The 20,452-nt window shown below is 45.1% G+C and overlaps 1 protein-coding gene across 1 annotated transcript in view; it reads left to right on the plus strand.

Moving 5' to 3' along the window:
• The window catches only part of LOC139545645 (voltage-dependent N-type calcium channel subunit alpha-1B-like), a 141,190-nt gene that overhangs the window by 115,270 nt on the left and 5,468 nt on the right, over positions 1 to 20,452 (plus strand). The window contains exons 34-50 of the mRNA XM_071353624.1: positions 575 to 739; positions 1,565 to 1,675; positions 1,808 to 1,891; positions 2,764 to 2,769; positions 3,010 to 3,126; positions 3,290 to 3,355; positions 3,562 to 3,653; positions 3,884 to 4,034; positions 9,071 to 9,198; positions 9,487 to 9,583; positions 12,245 to 12,350; positions 13,046 to 13,153; positions 16,694 to 16,815; positions 17,017 to 17,342; positions 17,545 to 17,680; positions 17,971 to 18,087; positions 19,651 to 19,689. Of these exons, the coding sequence (XP_071209725.1) occupies positions 575 to 739; positions 1,565 to 1,675; positions 1,808 to 1,891; positions 2,764 to 2,769; positions 3,010 to 3,126; positions 3,290 to 3,355; positions 3,562 to 3,653; positions 3,884 to 4,034; positions 9,071 to 9,198; positions 9,487 to 9,583; positions 12,245 to 12,350; positions 13,046 to 13,153; positions 16,694 to 16,815; positions 17,017 to 17,342; positions 17,545 to 17,680; positions 17,971 to 18,087; positions 19,651 to 19,689 (1,971 nt within the window). The remainder of the gene's footprint in view (positions 1 to 574; positions 740 to 1,564; positions 1,676 to 1,807; positions 1,892 to 2,763; positions 2,770 to 3,009; positions 3,127 to 3,289; positions 3,356 to 3,561; positions 3,654 to 3,883; positions 4,035 to 9,070; positions 9,199 to 9,486; positions 9,584 to 12,244; positions 12,351 to 13,045; positions 13,154 to 16,693; positions 16,816 to 17,016; positions 17,343 to 17,544; positions 17,681 to 17,970; positions 18,088 to 19,650; positions 19,690 to 20,452) is intronic.

The raw sequence follows: 20,452 nt of genomic DNA on the forward strand, positions 1-20,452 counted from the left end.
GTCCACCACCTAAAGGACATCCAGCCAACTTGACACAACTGTGGGAAGCATCAGAGTCAACATGGGCCAGCGTCCCCGTGGAACGCTTTCATTACACAGTCCATGCCCCAAGAAATTGAGGCTGTTCTGAGGGCAAAAGGGGAGTGGGGGGACTCAATATTAGGAAGGTGTTCCAGGTGTTTGGTGTACTCAGTGTATGTCCCCTCTGTCTGTGTCTGTCAGTATGCTGAACTAACTTGACTCAGCTAACTGGAACCAGAACACAGCCAGGAGGAGCCAGCCATGTATTCATCCTCTGGATTCACACATCTCCACTGCACTTGGCTCTGATAGACTCTGCTTGCTGTCTAGTTAGATATTGGTGGTTTTCTGCACAGTATTTACCTCTGAAAAGCTTTTCCCCTTAGTTGATTATACAGATGCAATGGTCCTAATGAAGGCAATGCTTGAAAGAGTAACGGATTGACGACTAATGATTGTGCTGATGACCATGTTGATGATAATGAGGAAATGGGTGGCGATTATGAAAGAGAACATTGGATGTAAGTGTTCATTTCCATCTCATTCTTTTCAGAGAGCCTGCATTGACTTTGCCATCAACGCCAAGCAAATGACGCGTTACATGCCAGAGAACGTGCAGTCCTTCCAGTACCGGATGTGGAAGTTTGTGGTGTCACCTCCGTTTGAGTACTCCATTATGATCATGATTGCCCTGAACACCGTTGTGCTCATGATGAAGGTTAGTACAGTCTGGCTCATTCACCAGAAAATATAGTAGGATCCTTCAATTCAATTCAAAGGGTTTTATTGGAATGGGAAACATATGTTTACATTGCCAAAGCAAGTGAAATAGATAATAAACCAAAGAGAAATAAACAATAAAAAATTAACAATAAACATTACACTCACAAACGTTTCAAAGGAATAGAGACATTTCAAATGTCATTTTATGGCTATGTACGGTGTTATAACGATGTGCAAATAGTTAAAGTAAAAAATGGAAAATAAATCAACATAAATATGAGTTGTATTTACAATGGTGTTTTTTTATTATTAGAATTTTTTTAACCCCTTTTTCTCCCCAATTTCGTGATTACGATCTTGTCTCCTCACTACAACTCCCCAACGGGCGAGTTGGGGAGTTGCAGTGTCCTCCGAATGTTGATGTTGCAGTGTCCTCCGAAACATGACTCGCCAAGCCGCGCTTCTTAACACCCGCTCGCTTAACCCAGAAGCCATCTGCACCAATGTGTCGGAGGAAACACTGTTCACCTGACGACCGTTGTCAGCCTGCAGGTGCCCGGCCCGCCATAAGGAGCCACTAGAGCGCGATGAGCCAAGTAAAGCCCCCCCTGGCAAAACCCTCCCCTAACCCGGACGACACTGGGCCAATTGTGCGCCGCCCTATGGGACTCCCGGTCACGGTCAGTTGTGACACAGCCTGGGATCGAACCCAGGCTGTAGTGACGCCGCAACACTGCGATGCAGTGCCTTAGACCGTTGCGTCACTCGAGAGGCCTTTACAATGGTGTTTGTTCTTCACTGGTTTCTCTTTCTGCACCAGTTCCATGGAGCTCCAGACTTCTACGAGGCCATGTTGAAGCACTTCAACATCGTCTTCACTGCCCTCTTCTCTCTGGAATGCATTCTGAAGATCATTGCCTTCGGCCCGCTGGTGGGTTTATCATCCTTCCTGTTTATCTGCATGCTATCAATATGGCAAAAGTGATCAATGATTTGATACTTATTGAATTCATGCACTGCCTGCCTTGAGTCTGTGAGTGATATCCAATCCCTCTTGTTCCAGAATTACCTGAAGGATGCCTGGAACGTGTTTGACTTTGTGACAGTGCTGGGAAGTATAACTGACATTGTGGTCACAGAAATCAATGTAAGTTAAGAGTCCAGTGCAGCACAAACCGTGTTTCTTCCACTCTCCCCTATATACATTACACTACTTGTTAATGAGGCAGAATAGTATGATTGACATGCAGAGACCTAAGCCTGTATAGACGGTTTGTTTCTACAATGTGGACCTGCCCTGTACACAGGCTAAATAGCCATCTCAGCAAAGATGTCTTGGCTCCAGTCCAGGACTGATAGCAGAGACAAAGAGGGGGAGAGAGAAAGTTTGTGAACAGAGCTGATTGTTAACACTATTGATTCATCACTGATGTCTGATATGGGATCTGATAACGTGAGGCAATTCAGAGTCCAACCGTTTGTGTGTGTGTGTGTGTGTGTGTATGTGTGTGTGTGTGTGTGTGTGTGTGTGTGTGTGTGTGTGTGTGTGTGTGTGTGTGTGTGTGTGTGTGTGTGTGTGTGTGTGTGTGTGTGTGTGTGTGTGTGTGTGTGTGTGTGTGTGTGTGTGTGTGTGTGTGTGTGTGTGTGTGTGTTAGTGTCATTATTGTCATATGAGCACTTCTATGTGAATCACTCAACATGTTTCTCTCACGTCCTGTAGTAGTTGTTTATTAATGTTCTATACTCATATTGATACAGTATCTGTCCAGTATCCAACAGTATCTGTCCAGATGTCTGTATCATTGTCCAATGCATTGACTGATTTAAGTGTGTGTTCTGAGCTTTTACCGGCTTTCTGTATGTCATTACTGTTTCTATTTTTCTTACTTTTCCTTGTTCCTCCCTGTCCCTGTCCCTGTCCCTCTCCCTTTCCCTGTCCCTCTCTCTGCATTGTCCTCTTGTTTAATGTATTCACTGATGTGGCCACCATCTGCTACGGTTAAACAACTGCTCTTATAGACAACGGTGAGTGACTACCCTTCCTGTCTCATTGCTCTTTCTCATTCCCTTCTTTACAGAAGCTACAGCACTGTGTGAATTGGTCTGTATGTATGTATTGTTTGGCCTCCTTTAGCAAGCTGAACCAGGACCAGCCAAATACAATCATGTCGTCTTGTCTGCATCATTGTCATATGTAGTCATATTTTGATTGTCTCCTGTGAATAGGGTGTAATGTTGACTGTGTTCTTGTCTCTGGTCCTGCAGGACCGGCTGTTGAATCTGAGTTTTCTGAGGCTGTTCAGAGCAGCTCGTCTCATCAAGCTGCTGAGGCAGGGATACACCATCCGTATCCTGCTGTGGACCTTCGTCCAGTCCTTCAAGGTAACACACACGCACGCACACACACACACACACACACACACACACACACACACACACACACACACACACACACACACACACACACACACACACACACACACACACACACACAGTACACTGTATACATTACTTGTATTTAGAGCACTTGTTCTTGTCCTTCCAGGCCCTGCCCTATGTTTGCCTTCTGATAGCGATGCTGTTCTTCATCTATGCCATCATTGGTATGCAGGTGAGTGCTGCATCCATTCTTTCCAAATATGAACATTTCCTTCCTGGACTTCCTTGAAAATGTTCCCTCAAAATAATTGGTTTATACACGCCTACGGACTAAAATGGTGTGAAATTTAGTTTTTTTATTGAATAAGAAAATATTTATGCAGTGTAAGGCAGAAACTGGCATGATCTGTGGGTATAATCGATCCCTTACTATACCAGGTGTTTGGAAACATTGAGCTCAACGAGGACACAGCCATCACTCACCACAACAACTTCCGCACTTTTCTTCAGGCCCTCATGCTGCTGTTCAGGTAAATACACCTTTTCCTTAGTCACTCCTTCCTCTGCTTTACGGAGCACCAACATTATTGCCCTCTCCCTACCTCTCCTGTAACTCTGTAAGCCAGGGGTTGTATGTAGCTAGCAACATCTTACGTCGCCCGAGTTGTACACTGTGACCATCTTCCACAATAACTTGGTGAGAGGTGTTCATTGTAATCTCAAAGGTATTTCTGTCCGTCTGTCCACCCTTGTTCTCCAGGAGTGCCACAGGGGAGGCGTGGCATGAGATCATGCTGTCGTGTTTGAGTCACAGAGCCTGTGATGAGAGGTCAGGCAACCTGGGGAAGGAGTGTGGCAGTGACTTCGCCTACTTCTACTTTGTGTCCTTCATCTTCCTCTGCTCTTTCCTGGTTAGTACTGATGTCATCCAACATACACTGTAACTGTATTGATGTTCTGCTGATGTGCAGTAATAAGGGATGTTTACATTAGACAATGATCTGAATAAGATGGCGCTGAAGAGGATGGCTGACGTTTTACATGCTCCTTTTTTAACTTATTTTGTACATAATGTTGCTGCTACCGTCTCTTGTGACCAAAAATAACTTCTGGACATCAGATCAGCGATTATTCACCTCGAACTGGAAGAAGCTTTTTCCTTTAACGAGTCCGGCGAGAAGGATATACTGCTTTCCCGGGAACAGGCCCAAATCCCTGTCATTTGCGTGAAGAAAAGACGGAGGAAAAGGGGGCGCAGGTCGGGCTGCCTTCTGAGAATCCGTAGGCGAGCGAGTAAACTCCCACTGCCATCCGTTCTACTGGCTAACGTGCAATCATTGTAAAATAATATTGATGACCTACGATTAAGATTATCCAACGGGACATTAAAAACTGTAATATCTTATGTTTCACCGAGTCGTGGCTGAACGACGACACGGATAATATAGAGCTGGTGGGATTTTCCATGCACCGGTAGAACAGAGAAGCTACGTCTTGTAAGACGAGGGGTGGGGGTGTGTCAATAACAGCTGGTGCGCGATGTCTAATATTAAAGAAGTCTTGAGGTATTGCTCGCCTGAGGTAGAGTACCTTATGATAAGCTGTAGACCACACTATCTACTAAGAGAGTTCTCATCTATATTATTCGTAGCCGTCTATTTACCACCACAGACCGATGCTGGCACTAAGACCGCACTCAACCAACTCTATAAGGCCATAAGCAAACAAGAAAATGCTCATCCAGAAGCGATGCTCCTAGTGGCCGGGGACTTTAATGCAGGCAAACTTAAATCAGTTTTACCACATTTTTACCAGCATGTCACATGTGCAATCAGAGGAGAAAAAAAACTATAGACCACCTTTACTCCACACACAGAGATGCATACAAAGCTCTCCCCCACCCTACATTTGGCAAATCTGACCATAATTCTATCCTTCTGATTCCTGGTTACAAGCAAAAACTAAAGCAGGAAGCACCAGTGACTCGCTCAATACAGAAGTGGTCAGATGATGCGGATGCTACGCTATAAGACTGTTTTGCTAGCACAGACTGGAATATGTTCCGGGATTCATCCAATGGCATTGAGGAGTATACCACCTCAGTCATCGGCTTCATCAACAAGTGCATCGACGACGTCGTCCCAACAGTGACTGTACGTACATATTCCAACCAGAAGCCATGGATTACAGGCAACATCCGCAATGAGCTAAAGGTTAGAGCTGCCGCTTTCAAGGAGCAGGACACTAATTCGGACACTTATAAGAAATCCCACTACGCCCTCAGACGAACCATCAATCAATGCAGGATTAAGATTGAATCCTACTACACCGGCTCTGACGCTCTTCGGATGTGGCAGGGCTTGAAAAATATTACGGACTACAAAGGAAAACCCAGACGTGAGCTGCCCGTTGACGCGAGCCTACCAGACGAGATAAATGACTTTTTATGCTCGCTTCGAGGCAAGCAACACTGAAGCATGCACGAGAGCACCAGCTGTTCTGGATGACTGTGATAATGCTCTCGGTAGCCAATGTGAGCAGGACCTTTAAACAGGTCAACATTCACAAAGCTGCAGGGCCAGACGGAAAACCAGGACGTGTACTCAAAGCATGCGCGGACCAACTGGCAAGTGTCTTCACTGACATTTTTAACCTCTCCCTGACCAAGTCTGTAATACCTACATGCTTCAAGCAGACCACCATAGTCCTTGTGCCCAAGGAAGCAAAGGCAACCTGCCTAAATGATTACCGCCCCATAGCACTCACATCGGTAACCATGAAGTGCTTTGAAAGGCTGGTCGTGGCTCACATCAACAGCATCCTCCTGGAAACCCTAGACCAGGCCTGGGCAACTCCAGTCCTGGGGGCCTGATTGGTGTCACACTTTTACCCCAGCTAACACACCTGACTTCATTAATCAACTAATCATGATCTTTAGTTAAAAATGCAGTTAGTTTAAATCAGGTGTGTTTGCAAGGGATGGGTGAAAAGTGTGACACCAATCAGGCCCCTAAGGACTGGAATTGCACAGGCCTGCACTAGACCCACTCCAATTTGCATACCGCCCCAACAGATCCACAGATGACAATCTCAATAGCACTCCACACTGCCCTTTCCCACCTGGACAAAAGGAACACCTATGTGAGAATGCTGTTCATTGACTACAGCTCAGCGTTCAACACCATAGTGCCCACGAAGCTCATCACTAAGCTAAGGATCCTGGGACTGAACACCTCCCTCTGCAACTGGATCCTGGACTTCCTGGTAAGGGAAGTTCCTGGTAAGGGTAGGCACAACACTTCTGCCACGCTGATCCTCAACACTGGGGCCCCTTAGGGGTGTGTACTTAGTCCCCTCCTGTACTCCCTGTTCACCCATGACTGCGTGGCCAAACATGACTCCAACACCATCATTAAGTTTACTGACGACACGACAGTGGTAGGCCTGATCACCGACAACGATGAGACAGCCTATAGGGAGGAGGTCAGAGAACTGGCAGTGTGGTGCCAGGACAACAACCTCTCCCTCAATGTGAGCAAGACTAAGGAGCTGATCGTGGCCGAACAGGCCCACATTAACATTGACAGGGCTGTAGTTGAGCGGGTCAAGAGTTTCACGTTCCTTGGTGTCCACATCACCATCTAACTATCATGGTCCAAACACACCGAGACAGTCGTGAAGAGGGCGAGACTGAAAAGGAGACTGAAAAGATTTGGCATGGGACCCCAGATCCTCAAAAAGTTTTACAGTTGCACCATCAAGAGCATCCTGACCGGTTGCATCACCGCCTGGAATGGCAACTGCTCGGCATCTGACCATAAGGCGCTACATAGGGTAATGCGTACGGTCCAGTACATCACTGGGGCCAAACTTCCTGCCATCCAGGACCTATATAATAGGCGGTGTCAGAGGACAGCCCATAAAATTGTCAGAGACTCCAGTCACACAAGTCATAGACTGTTTTCTCTGCTACTGCACGGCAAGCGGTACCGGAGCGCCAAGTCTAGGACCAAAAGGCTCTTTAACAGCTTCTACCCCCAAGCCATAAAACTGCTGAACAATTAATCAAATGGCCACCCGGACTATTCACACTACCCCCCTCTCCATTTGTTTTGTACACTGCTGCTACTCACTGTTTATTATCTATGCATAGTCACTTCATCCCTATCTACATGTACAAATTACCTCAACTAACCTGTACCCTCGCACACAGACCCCCTGTATATAGCCTCGTTATTGTTATTTTATTGTTACTTTTTGTAATTTTTTACTTTATTTTATTTGGTAAATATTTTCTTAACTCTTCTTGAACTGCACTGTTGGTTAACTTCTCTAGGGTATGTGGGGCGGTAGCGTCCCACCTCGTCAACAGCCAGTGAAACTGCAGGGCGCCAAATTCAAAACAACAGAAATCCCATAATTTAAATTCCTCAAACATACAAGTATTTTACACCATTTTAAAGATACACTTGTTGTAAATCCAGCCAAAGTGTCCAATTTCAACAAGGTTTTACGACGAAAGCACACCAAACGATTATGTTAGGTATGAGCCAAGTCACAGAAAAAGACAGCCATTTTTCCAGCCAAAGAGAGGAGTAACAAAAAGCAGAAATAGAGATAAAATTAATCACTAACCTTTGATGATCTTCATCAGATGACACTCATAGGACTTCATGTTACACAATACATGTATGTTTTGTTCGGTAAAGTTAATATTTATATCCAAAAATCTGAGTTTAGGCGGGACGCTACTGTCTCACTTGGCAAAAATCCTGAGAAAATGCAGAGCGCCAAATTAAAATTAATTACTATAAAAATTACTATTCAAATCAAACTTTCATTAAATCACACATGAAAGATACCAAGTTAAAGCTACACTGGTTGTGAATCCAGCCAACATGTCAGAATTCAAATAGGCTTTACGGCGAAAGCAAACGATGCTATTATCTGATGATAGCACCATTGTAAACAAAGAGAGATAAGCATATTTCAACCCTGCAGGCGCGACACAAAACGCAGAAATAAAAATATAATTCATGCCTTACCTTTGACGAGCTTCTGTTGTTGGCACTCCAATATGTCCCATAAACATCACAAATGGTCCTTTTGTTTGATTAATTCCGTCGATATATATCCAAAATGTCCATTTATTTGGCGCGTTTGATCCAGAAAAACACCGGTTCCAACTTGCTCAAACGTGACACCAAAATATCGCAAAGGTTACCTGTAAACTTTGCCAAAGAATTTCAAACTACTTTTGTAATAGAACTTTAGGTATTTTTTAACGTTAATAATCGATAAAATTGAAGACGGGATGATCTGTGTTCAATACAGGATTAAAACCAACTGTAGCTAGCTTTCTGGTCTCGCGCCTCTAACAAACAGGACACGTCGAGTGACTCTCGTTCAAGATGGCCGTACTTCTTCATTACACAAAGGAATAACCTCAACCAAATTTTCAAGACTGTTGACATCCAGTGGAAGCGGTAGGAACTGCAAGCTGGTCCCTTAGAAATCTGGTTTCCCAATGAAATTACATTGAAAAGAGAGTGACCTCAAAAAAAAGAAATCTGAATGGTTTGTCCTCGGGGTTTCGCCTGCTAAATAAGTTCTGTTATACTCACAGACATGATTCAAACAGTTTTAGAAACTTCAGAGTGTTTTCTATCCAAATCTACTAATAATATGCATATCTTATCTTCTGGGGATGAGTAGCTGGAGTAGTAGTTTAATGTGGGCATGCTTTTCATCCAAAATTCCGAATGCTGCCCCCTACCCTAGAGAAGTTAAGGGCTTGTAAGTAAGCATTTCATGGTAAGGTCTACACTTATATTCGGTGCATGTGACAAATAAAGTTGGATTTGATTTGAAAGGTAGGACTAGTAGTTAGTGTTGTGCCAGCATACTGTGTCTATTCCCATAAATCCTTGTGAAACGTATCTTCCAGATGCTCAATCTGTTTGTGGCTGTCATCATGGATAACTTTGAGTACCTGACTCGAGACTCATCTATACTGGGGCCTCATCATCTGGATGAGTTCATCCGTGTTTGGGCTGAGTACGACCCTGCTGCCTGGTATGTGTCCTTCTCCCTCCCTCCCTTCAGCCATCTGGCTGGCTGGTGCTCCTACTGTGCCTCTGTGCCCAGTCAGAGAGATATCTAGTATTACAGCTGCTAGTATGGAGGGGACTTCCTAATCCCTGCCTGATACTTTGTGACTTGCTGACAATCCTCCATGTAGTGTCATGTAGAGGGTAAGGTATGGTAGCATACCTCCTAGTACCCTGTCAGCCCTCTGATGATCACTGTTCTCTTGAAGCTGTCCTGAAGTTGTTGTTTTATATCTGCTTGTTCTTTTTGCAGCGGACGGATTCGCTATAACGATATGTACAACTTGTTACGAATTATCTCACCCCCTCTTGGCTTAGGGAAGAACTGCCCTAATAGGGTAGCGTACAAGGTTAGCAACCCCAGAACATTTCCTCCACTAGGGTGCTTTGTCTTCCTATGCCAAGAGACTTAAGTGAATGGCTGTGCACCAATGACTCGCCTACACACTAGCACCCGCCCTTCCAGACTGACTGGCTTTTTTAATGATGCCAGACTGGAAACAAAGCTTTCAAAGCCATGTTAAACCCCAACTCTACCTGACATTGGAATCCCTATGTAATGCTTACTTTCTATTTGATGTGTCTAGGTATGCAGTGAACACATTCTGGTTTGTACCTGTTCCGTCTCCTATCTATGTACAGTTAGATTAAACATTACGTTTGGATGTTTAGTCCCAAATTGATTCAGCTCATGAACACATCTGAATCGGATCAACGTCTTGACGTACTGTAATGTGTTTTTGGGATCCTAGACGTAAACGTTGTAAAGAGAAAGGAGGGCTTTCATTCATTAAGATTAAAACAAGTCTGGCATTGAAACCTTTGTTTCCGTGCTTCTGGTGAACCCCCCCCCTGGATGTCTCTCAGCATGCAGAAGCCGTCATCCACACGACGTACAATGCTGTCATTCTCTCCCCATCAGCATCCTGTGTGTTCTTCTTCTCACTCTTCCAGACTCACTCTTCCATCCCATGTCTCCCCTCAGGGATCTGAGCAGCTCACTTCCTCCTGAGCTGAGTTCACCACCGCACCGATGCATCCCTGGCCCACCGTGGCCAAAGATGGCATCCATCTCCATGTCGCTACTGGAAATCTAAATAACACAGATTTCTGTTTTTGTTTTTTCCTATTCGTTTTGATTTCTTTAAAAAAACAATTTTTGTTCCTTTCCTCCTCTAACTTTCCATCCTTCTTTATTTGGCTCTTTGTTTCCTACTCTGTGAAGTGGCCGTATCAAGTACCTTGATATGTATCAGATGCTCCTCCACATGTCCCCACCCTTAGGTTTGGGAAAGAAATGTCCGCCAAGAGTCGCCTACAAGGTAGCCACTCCCTCTGCTCGACCTGTCTTCCCATTGGCTTGACCTCCAGCCAATCTCTGTGCTCTGCAGTGTTCCCTTGTTTCTTTAGTTTGTTTTGCTAACGCTCTGATCTCTTTGGTGTAGCCCATTCCTTCCCCTTCTTTTTTTGGGCATAGCTACTTTATTTGGAGCAAGCTCAGCCTGTGAGGTGATGTCCACTAAAGGTGGAGAGATAGACCATGAGATGCATACGGTATCCCCACTATGTGAAAACATGTTACTAAGTACTTAGTAACATTTACGGTAGTGGGTGTCAAATTCCTTAGGGAAATAAATACATAATAGGTTTTCATATAATCCAGTCTCTGTAATTGAAAGGGCAATCACCACTTTCCAACCTCATTTTATTATCTCCAGCACAATACCACTGTCTGCATATGTGAAAACGCCACATTTCTACTTTCTGTAGAAAAATATATAAAGTTAAAAAGTTCTACCCGACGACATCATCAAAAGTTTAAAACATTTAAAAAATACCCTCCCTCTGGCTAGAAACTTGTTACAGGTTTAGAAAATGACTGTTTTTTAGGACCTTTCTTCTTATCTTTTTAACCACAGATCATAGAAACGTGCCGTTTTCACATATGTAGAACTGGTATGGTGCTGTGATTATGATGTTGAAAAGTGTCGGAATTGTCCTTTAATACATCCAACACAGCAGGCATGCACAGATTAATTAATGGAAGAATATTTAGATTTAATTCTACAATACATACATATTCGACCAATTCAGGACTGTCCCCAGATTTAAATCCTTTATCAATCAATCAATCTGTTTTATAGGAAAGGGTTTTAGTATTGCTCTCCCTTACCTTATCTCAGTCTATCCCCTGAGTTTACCCACTAGGGGTTTTTCGTTTTGTGGGCCAGTGTGTGTGGCTTCTGTTGCTTTCCTGTGTGAGAAATATGTGTGCTTTACTCTCTGTCTTTCTATCTTTCATTCTCTCTCATCCTGTCTTTCATCTCTACTTTCTCTCTATGGATTTGTGTGCACATGTATGTGTGTGTGTCTCACCCCTCCCCTCCTCTCCTCTCTCATTCTGACTTCTGTCGTACTTTTGCACTGCAACTGATAGTAGGTGAATGCTTTTTGTGTTCAGGGGAGCTCAACTCTACCACAATAGCTTAAACATCAAACATAGTGCTCTGTATGCATATAGTGGTGTAGATTTCATCTCTTTGATAAGCAGTTCAGGTTATTTGGAATGGACTGTGTGTGACACATGCTTTTTCTGTAGATGCTAGGCATTGGTTCTCAAGATGTTTATGACTTGAGCAGCATAATACTTTTTACCTCAGTTTGATTGTTGGTATAGCAACCACAGAGTGGAGCTCCTGAGATCTTTGAGGCACTTCCATGGTTATGCGTACATGCCCTTTCTCACTTTTATTTCGATCAATGTCAGTCTTGCACCGGTGCACTTTGACTTGCAGCATAGTGCATACTGTAGCCAATAGCAGTGAATGTGAATGTTTAGTTTGTCTCCTTTTTGTACTCGTTGAGAAAGCTTTTTGTGTGCTGTAGGGGCCTCTGTGAATATTACCAGCAGCACACAGACTGGTTTCTCCTGATTGGCTGATGGTCTGGATGAAGTGTTAACAGTAGAAGTGTGTTTCTAACCTCCTCCTCCGTCCACACACTCTCTCCAGCGGCTAGTCAAGATGAACATGCCCATCGCCGATGACAACACAGTCCACTTTACCTCCACTCTCATGGCCCTGATCCGCACGGCCCTGGAGATCAAACTGTCCTCAGGTGAGACCGCCCTTCCCTCTCTCCCTATCCTCTGCCCCCTCCCATGTCCCCCCTTCCCTGTCCCCCCTACCCTGCCCCCTCTCCCCCTTCCCTGTCCCCTTTCCCCCCTTACCCTGCCCCCTCTCTCCCCTACCCTGTCCCCTCTCCCCCCTACCCTGTCCCCTCTCTCCCCTACCCTGCCCCCTCTCCCCCCTCTCTGTCCCCTCTCCACCCCTGTGTGGTACATGATAGGCTAGGTGCAAACCTATCATGAGGCCAACTTTATGAGGCCGACTTGATGACTCAAGCAGAAGCAACAAACACTAGTTGTAAATGTTAGATTTAGCCATCCATCACATGTTGTCCTCCCAGACAGACAGACATATGCTGCTTGTTTGTTGCTTACAGAAGGTTTGCATTAGTAGATACTGGTCCCATTTGGTCTCATTAGGCTGCTCTGTGGTGGGTTTTGTGTTTAGGGCCTGTGCTGCGTAGTTGAATGACGTCACAGTGCAGTATGCTTTTCTCTAGCTTCACTGCTCACTGCCGCTTTCAATAAGTTATTCTCTCTCTGGTTCACCTCCACAATGACTCTGCAAACTCATGTTTACTTTTTTGTCTTTCTGTCTTCTGTCTTTTGTTGCTATACTTCAATTAGATAATTGTGTGTATTTGGTGCTAGAATATTCTATTTTCTCTTGCGATCTTCTCCTTAGGGATGGTTGCCCAGCGTCTTTCTGATGCTGAACTGAAGAAAGAGCTCTCTACAGTTTGGCCAAGCCTTTCACAGAAGACTATGGATCTGTTGGTTACACCACACAAACGTAAGCACCTCTGCATGGCAGTCCTCTCGGATCCTTGCTTCATGTCACTGATATATTTCATCTTTACAAGAAGGATACCTGGACTGTGTGTGATTCTGTTTACGCCACATCTTAAAGTGGCAAGCCCCAGACTCCTCACTCTGAAACAACATTTAAAAAAATATGTGTAGTAATTTAGCAGACACTCTTATCCAGAGCGACTTACAATTAGCATTCATCTTAAGATAGCTAGATGAGCCAACAACACATCACAATCGAATCAAGTACATTTTCCTGTGAGAGTTATTTAAGATACTCTTCAAAGAGGTAGGGTTTCAGATGTTTTCGGAAGATGGGCAGGTCCTGACTTTAGGGGGAGGCTTTTTCCGCCATTGGGTTGCCAGGACGGAGAAGAGCTTTGACTGGGCTGAGTAGGGGTGGGAGGGCCAAGAGACCAGAAGTGGTGGACCGTGCTCGGGTTGGGATGTAGGGTTTGAGCATAGCCTGAAGGTAAGGAGGTGCAGTTCCCCTTGCTGCTCCGTAGGCAAGTCCCTGGATTAGGACCAGTGCCGCGTCCTGTGTGAGGACAGGTTGTACGCTACCAATGTTGCAGAGCATGAATCTGCAGGAGAGAGTCACTGCTTTGATGTGTGCAGAGAATGACAGGGTGTTATCCAGGGTCATGCCAAGGTTCTTTGCACTCTGGGAGGGGAATACCGTGGAGTTGTCAACCGTGATGGAGAGGTCTTGGAGTTGGCAGGCCTTTCCCGGGGGGAAGAGTAGTTCCGTTTTGTCAAAGTTGAGTTTGAGGTGGTGGGGATTTAATCTGGAGAGAGAGAGGAGAGAAAGATGTCAAGGCGTAAGGTAGTTCTGTGTGAGTGGGAACAGTGGACTCAGTAGGCTGAGTGAAAGAGGAGCAGATGTCTTCAACCTTTTTTTCAAAGTGGTTGACAAAGTCATCTGCAGAGAGGGAGGAGGGAGGGGATGAGGATTAAGGATGAAGAAGAAAGAGTTTCCTTGGGTTGGAGGCAGAAGCTTGACATTGAGAGTGATAGAAGGCAGCTTTAGCAGCGGATACAGAGGAAGAAAAGGGAGATACGAGGGAGTGGAAGGATGATAGGTCCTCCAGAAGTTTAGTTTTCCTCCATTTATGCTCAGCTGCTCGTAGCCCTGTTCTGTTAGCACGCAGTGAGTGACTCAGCCACGAAGCAGGAGAGAAAGGTAGGGCCGGCTGGGAGGAAAGGGGACAGTGAGAGTCAAAGTATGCAGAAAGGGAGGGAGAGTAGGGTCGAAGATGCAGAGTCAGGTGACAGGAGGGAGAATGATTTAGCATAAGGAAGAGAGAAGATGCGGCAGCGCATGACCATCTGGGTAGGGGCTGAGTCTGTGGGGTTGGAGGAGAGATGGAGAGAAAAGGAAACAAAGTAATGATCAGAGACATGAAGGGGGGTTGCAGTGAGATTAGTAGGTGAACAGCCTCTAGTGAAGATTAGGTCATGCATATTGCCGGCCTTGTGAGTGGGATGTGACTGGGAAAGGGTGTGGTCAAAAGAGAAAGGAGTGGAAAGAAATGTATTGAAGCTGAAGGTTAAAGTCGCCCAGTATGATGAGTGGTGAGCCATTCTCAGGACATGCACTTATCAAGGTGTCAAGCTCATTGAGGAACTCTCCAAGGGCACCTGGTGGGTGATAGATGACAACAATGTTAAGCTTTTATTATTATTATTATTTTTTTTTTACCCCCTTTTCTCCCCAATTTTCGTGGTATCCAATCGCTAGTAATTACTACCTTGTCTCATCGCTACAACTCCCGTACGGGCTCGGGAGAGACGAAGGTCGAAAGCCACGCGTCCTCCGAAGCACAACCCAACCAAGCCGCACTGCTTCTTAACACAGCGCGCCTCCAACCCGGAAGCCAGCCGCACCAATGTGTCGGAGGAAACACCATGCACCTGGCCCCCTTGGTTAGCGCGCACTGCGCCCGGCCCGCCACAGGAGTCGCTGGAGCGCGATGAGACAAGGATATCCCTACCGGCCAAACCCTCCCTAACCCGGACGACGCTAGCCCAATTGTGCGTCGCCCCACGGACCTCCAGAGACTCTGCGCCACCCGGGAGGCCAACAATGTTAAGCTTGAGTGGAGCAGTGACAGCATGGAATTCAAATGAGGAGATCAACAGGTGAGAGAGGAGAGAAGAGAAAATCTCCACTTATGAGAAATGACTAGTGTGCCACCACTGCGACGACCAGATGCTCTCGGACTATGAGAGAACATATAGTCAGATGACGAAAGAGCAGCTGGAGTAGCAGTGGTCTCTGGGGAAATCCATGTCTCTGTCAGGGCCAAAAAGTGTAGGGACTGAAGGGGAACATACACTACGGGTCAAAAGTTTTAGAACACCTACTCATTCAATTGTTTTTCTTTATTAAAACTATTTTTACATTGTAGAATGATAGTGAAGACCTCAAAACAATGAAATAACACATATGGAATCATGTAGTAACCAAAAAAGTGTTAAACAAATCAAATATATTTTATATTTGAGATTCTTCCAAATAGCCACCGTTTGCCTTGATGACAGCTTTGCACACTCTTGGCATTCTCTCAACCAGCCAGATGAACTCAGCCTTATTGACCGCAGATCGGCAGATTCAAAAGCTGCCGGAGACTAGGAACTCCACATGGGTTGTGCACACAGGATACATTAAATTAGATGGGTTGCAGCTATGGAGTTGGGAGCGTCTGTAAAACCTACAGGGGGAGGAGTTACCTGGGATGGGAAACACACACATACTTGGCAAAGCTATAAAATAGTAAAACGAGATCATCAGAAAATAACTAGGTAAGATACTCAAGTGAGAGAGTGGTGTGGAGCATTCCTCACTTTCCTTCCTTGAATAACTCTGCAGAACAACGGTTTGATTGTTGATTGCTTAGCAGCAGTCAAGAATACACTCCCTACAATATAACACGCCCACAACTTAGCAGGACTGTTACACAAATAGGCCAGAAACGAATCTAAGTCCACAACGACAGTCACAACTACTGAGCAATCAGACAGTTCAAACAGCAGTGATTAACTAGGCTACTAGGTAAAAGACAGAACAAATTCAATTGCCCTAGCAAGACAATACTAACAGCTTCTAATTGAATCAAAAAATATACTTGCTGCTCTTGTAAGAGTTGATCCCCTTCCAAACTGTAGATGACACACAGGTTGCCATAACATGCAGGACCTTTGCTCTCACTTGGCCGTCAGTTAAGATTCCAGTCATCTGCTTTGTCTCCACTGACATCTTCTGGCAGGATCTAAGCATCTCACCTGAGAAAAATGGCATTTCAGACAGATGCTTCTTCTCTCCTTCTTTCAAGCCTGGCATGCAGCAATTTTCTTCAAACAGCTAAATCCCTCTCTTTGTTTCAAGTGATACCTTTGGTTCGACTGAATAGTATTAGCGATAATCTGGCATCAGAGAGTTTGGATGAGACCAATAAAGATGAATGAGATAATGGATAAGTCAGAAGTTTTCATTAACCACTCCCCTGTGTACCTCTCTCAGCCAATGAGCTTACTGTTGGAAAGGTGTATGCAGCCCTGATGATCTTTGACTACTACAAGCAGAACCGAGCCAAGAGGCCCAAGGAGCAGCAACAACAGCAACAGAATGCTGCCGGCTCCCAGGTATCACACACACACACACTATTGCTGATGCCCAGGAGGCACAGATTTCACCCCTGGATGAAAATGTTTCAAACATCTCCTAACAAAACCAATATGACTCACATTTCCAGAGTTTTGATTGACTATATTCTGGAGGTAGAGACCTGGATCAATATTGTGCATGTTCAGTGTGTTGAGCATCTTGCCGTCTTTCATCCACAGGGTAAGGTGGGGGCTCTGTTTAAACCAATACTGCCCCTGACTTACAAGCAGGAGAAAGAGAAGGAGAAGTCCATCAACAACATGGAGCCTCCCTGTGAACTACTTCCTCAGCCCCAGCCTCAGGCCCTACCTAGACCCAGCTCCACCCTGCTCAACAACATAGAGCCTCCCTGTGAACTACTTCCTCAGCCCCAGCCTCAGGCCCTACCTAGACCCAGCTCCACCCTGCTCAACAACATAGAGCCTCCCTGTGAACTACTTCCTCAGCCCCAGCCTCAGGCCCTACCTAGACCCAGCTCCACCCTGCTCAACAATGGAGGCACACTGTGAGTTCACTAGCGTGTCTCAAACAATCCCGATTTTTTTGGTTTACATTTATGACAATTGTAACTGTGTTTTGCCTTTGACAATGACTTGTGGCAAAGCCGTGACGTTACCATCAAAGATAATACAAAACGATTTTCATTTACAATCGGTTAGTCATTGTATGACAATAACGTCTACATTTGTTTATGATTAACAATTCAGGCCAGGCCATGATGGCACCATGAAAGGATCGTCCTCCTGGGTGTCAGAGAAGTCTAGAGAGGTCCACAGACCCAGGAATAAGAGACCTGTCCAAAGGGGCCAGTCTGAAGATGTCCCAAACACAACCCTTCCCCAGGTACTGTAGCCAGTCCAGACTGCCCTCTGCTGTATTACAGACACATGAACATCAGGGCCTGCGACCTGCATTTTCTCTCCTGATGTATCTGTTCCTAGTACTTAACTTGACTGGATATACTTATCTGTGTGTGTGTGTGTGTGTGTGTGTGTGTGTGTGTGTGTGTGTGTGTGTGTGTGTGTGTGTGTGTGTGTGTGTGTGTGTGTGTGTGTGTGTGTGTGTGTGTGTGTGTGTGTGTGTCGTGCTTATGTGTGTGTGTCGTGCTTATGTGTGTGTGTTATGTCCTCCAGGAGTCAGTGGAGATGAGGAAGATGGACACCAGTGACAACACAGTGCCTGGTCCTGGGTCTGGACTGGAGAGCCAGGGGAGGGCTGTGTCCATGCCCCGCCTCAACGCAGAGCTGCAGGTAAGGACACCCTAACACACACACATCATTTGTGAAGCATAGCAGATGCGCCATGCCATGACTAAACTATATTGGAGAAAGCATGGTTGCATTTTGATACACATCAGTGGCTATACTGCGGGCAGATTACTATGGTCAGGTGGCTATCTTTATGAGGGGTTTAATTTCAGCCAATATTACTGCAGTATAACTGCTGAAAAATAACAAAAATTAATCCTTCAATTCGTCCCAAGAAATATAATCAGCTCCTCATTTCCTGAGTGATATTTATGTTGATCGATTGTTGCATTTAAGTGCATTCCTTTCAGAGGCCAATTAGAATAGATGTGTGTTGATCCTACTTTTAGTGCACAGAAGAAGTCCTGAATAATTTGATTAGAGCCTGGAAGACCGCCAACTATTTGTCCTGTATCGTTTTTCCTCTGCTGCCTACAGAAGGAAATACAAAAATTATAGTGGCTCAAAATGGTTGTGGGTAGAAAATGAAAGGGGTGATCCCTCATGCGTTCAGGGAGGAAGAGAGTAATCATGTTACTATAAGATAGAGAATGTAAAGAGGGGGATAAAAGGGATGAGAGGAGAGGGAGATTGCTTCGTGACCTGCTGTCTACTTTTTCTCACTTTTTCTAACGAGGGCAGGAAATCCTTCAACAAAGACAATTAGAGTTGGCCTTTCTGAGATGGCTTGCTATCGTTAGATTGAAATGGGGAGGCACGTAGTCTGAACTCTACCCTGAAACAGACTGATGGATTTCACTCTCTCTCCGGCTTGGTTTTCCATCGCTTAATTAAATGTTTTCCCTTTTTGGGGTAATGCCTCATTTCCCACTCCCTGGCGATGCCAGACAGGATCAGGGCGTAAAATCTCCCAGCCAGCCAGCCTGCCTCCACCTCCTCAACATCCTCTTTGTGCAGTATTGACATGTGACACCCAGGGCCGACATGAACCCTCACCTGAATCCCAGTGAGAAGCTAAGCCCAAATCTCTTTAAAACTGGAGTGCAGGATGATAAGAGGCAATAGATGTTGATATAGTGGTTTCAGCACCTCTTAATATGGATGGAACCTTGTTGATTCCCTAGAGGCAGCTCTAGCCCATAGACTTGCCCTCTGCTAGATCAGAAGCTTGACTCACAAGAACAAAAGCTAAAGAGCCAGATATTTTTTCTAGGATATCTTAGTACTCATGGTCTGGGAATCTAGGCTAGAGATGGGGGCATTGAGTATCACAAGACATAAAGACCAGTTCTGTCTGATTGGAATGGGTAATTCTGTCTTATTACCAGGTGCTGAAACACAATCAGATATAACCGATTTACCCTTTCTATAAAAAGGCAAATGCCCTCAGTGGCCCTTCAATCATAATTACGTCATATTTACAAAGGGATCATTTCTTTTTAATAAGCATATAATAACACCACTGTTATTTCCCTGCTACTTCTCCACTATTCTTTGTCTTAACTGTTCAATGTCACCCTCTCCGTCTACACCTCATTGTCTCTCCTGTCTCTTTGGCTTGATGCCTTTCGATGATCCTCCTCCTCGTTCTCCGCTGTGTGACAGAGGAGCCAGTCACGCCACTCCCCGGGAACCCTGCTGGCCGTATGTACCCCTTTCTCCTGTCCCTCAGCATCTCCCCTTCACCACGTCTACTTTGTTGATCCCAATGTACTAGTATGTGTAAAACTCAATTCTACTTTGTAGAATTGATGTGTAAAATGCTCGGTCCCGCAAGCATGTGCTTGTGCAGTATGGTCAGTGTTTGACACTTGGTAGTACATTAAGAACCCAGTCTACATGTTTGCTGTTCTGTCGTATACAATATGGGAGATATACCGAGTGACTTTAGGATAAGAGTTAAGCTCGATGTAAAACTGGAAATCAAAGGTCTAGCCAGGTGAAGTGCATCTCATAGAGGAGGCTTTTCCTTTCATCATTCTATGGGGACTGAACAACACTCATGAAACACATCTGCCCACTCCAACCTGCTCTTAGATACCAAGCCTATGGAATTGGTAAGTAGTAAACTAGTGATCAGATGGAGCTGTTTTGAAGAGAGAAAGGGTCTGCTGCTACAGGTGGAAACATTGCTTCAGTTTCCCCCTTTATGCTCTTATCCTCAAGCACCAACTAAGACTAAGGGGAATTGGTAGCCGTGTCTATGGTTTTACCAACAGCAACCTATCTAGGTGACTATATTTTTTGAGGACATTGAAAATGTGAGTGGTATGTTTTGCAGGACAGATGTGGACAGATGTGTCTCCACTAGGTGGAAATGGTGTTTCACAATGGAGTCGGTGTGGTGCATACGTCTCTTTTATCCCATACGCTCAGTTCTCATTTTACGATCAGCATTCCAGTTTGA

This window comes from Salvelinus alpinus, chromosome 19 (assembly GCF_045679555.1).
Source record: "Salvelinus alpinus chromosome 19, SLU_Salpinus.1, whole genome shotgun sequence".
In the NCBI taxonomy this organism is placed as follows: domain Eukaryota; kingdom Metazoa; phylum Chordata; class Actinopteri; order Salmoniformes; family Salmonidae; genus Salvelinus; species Salvelinus alpinus.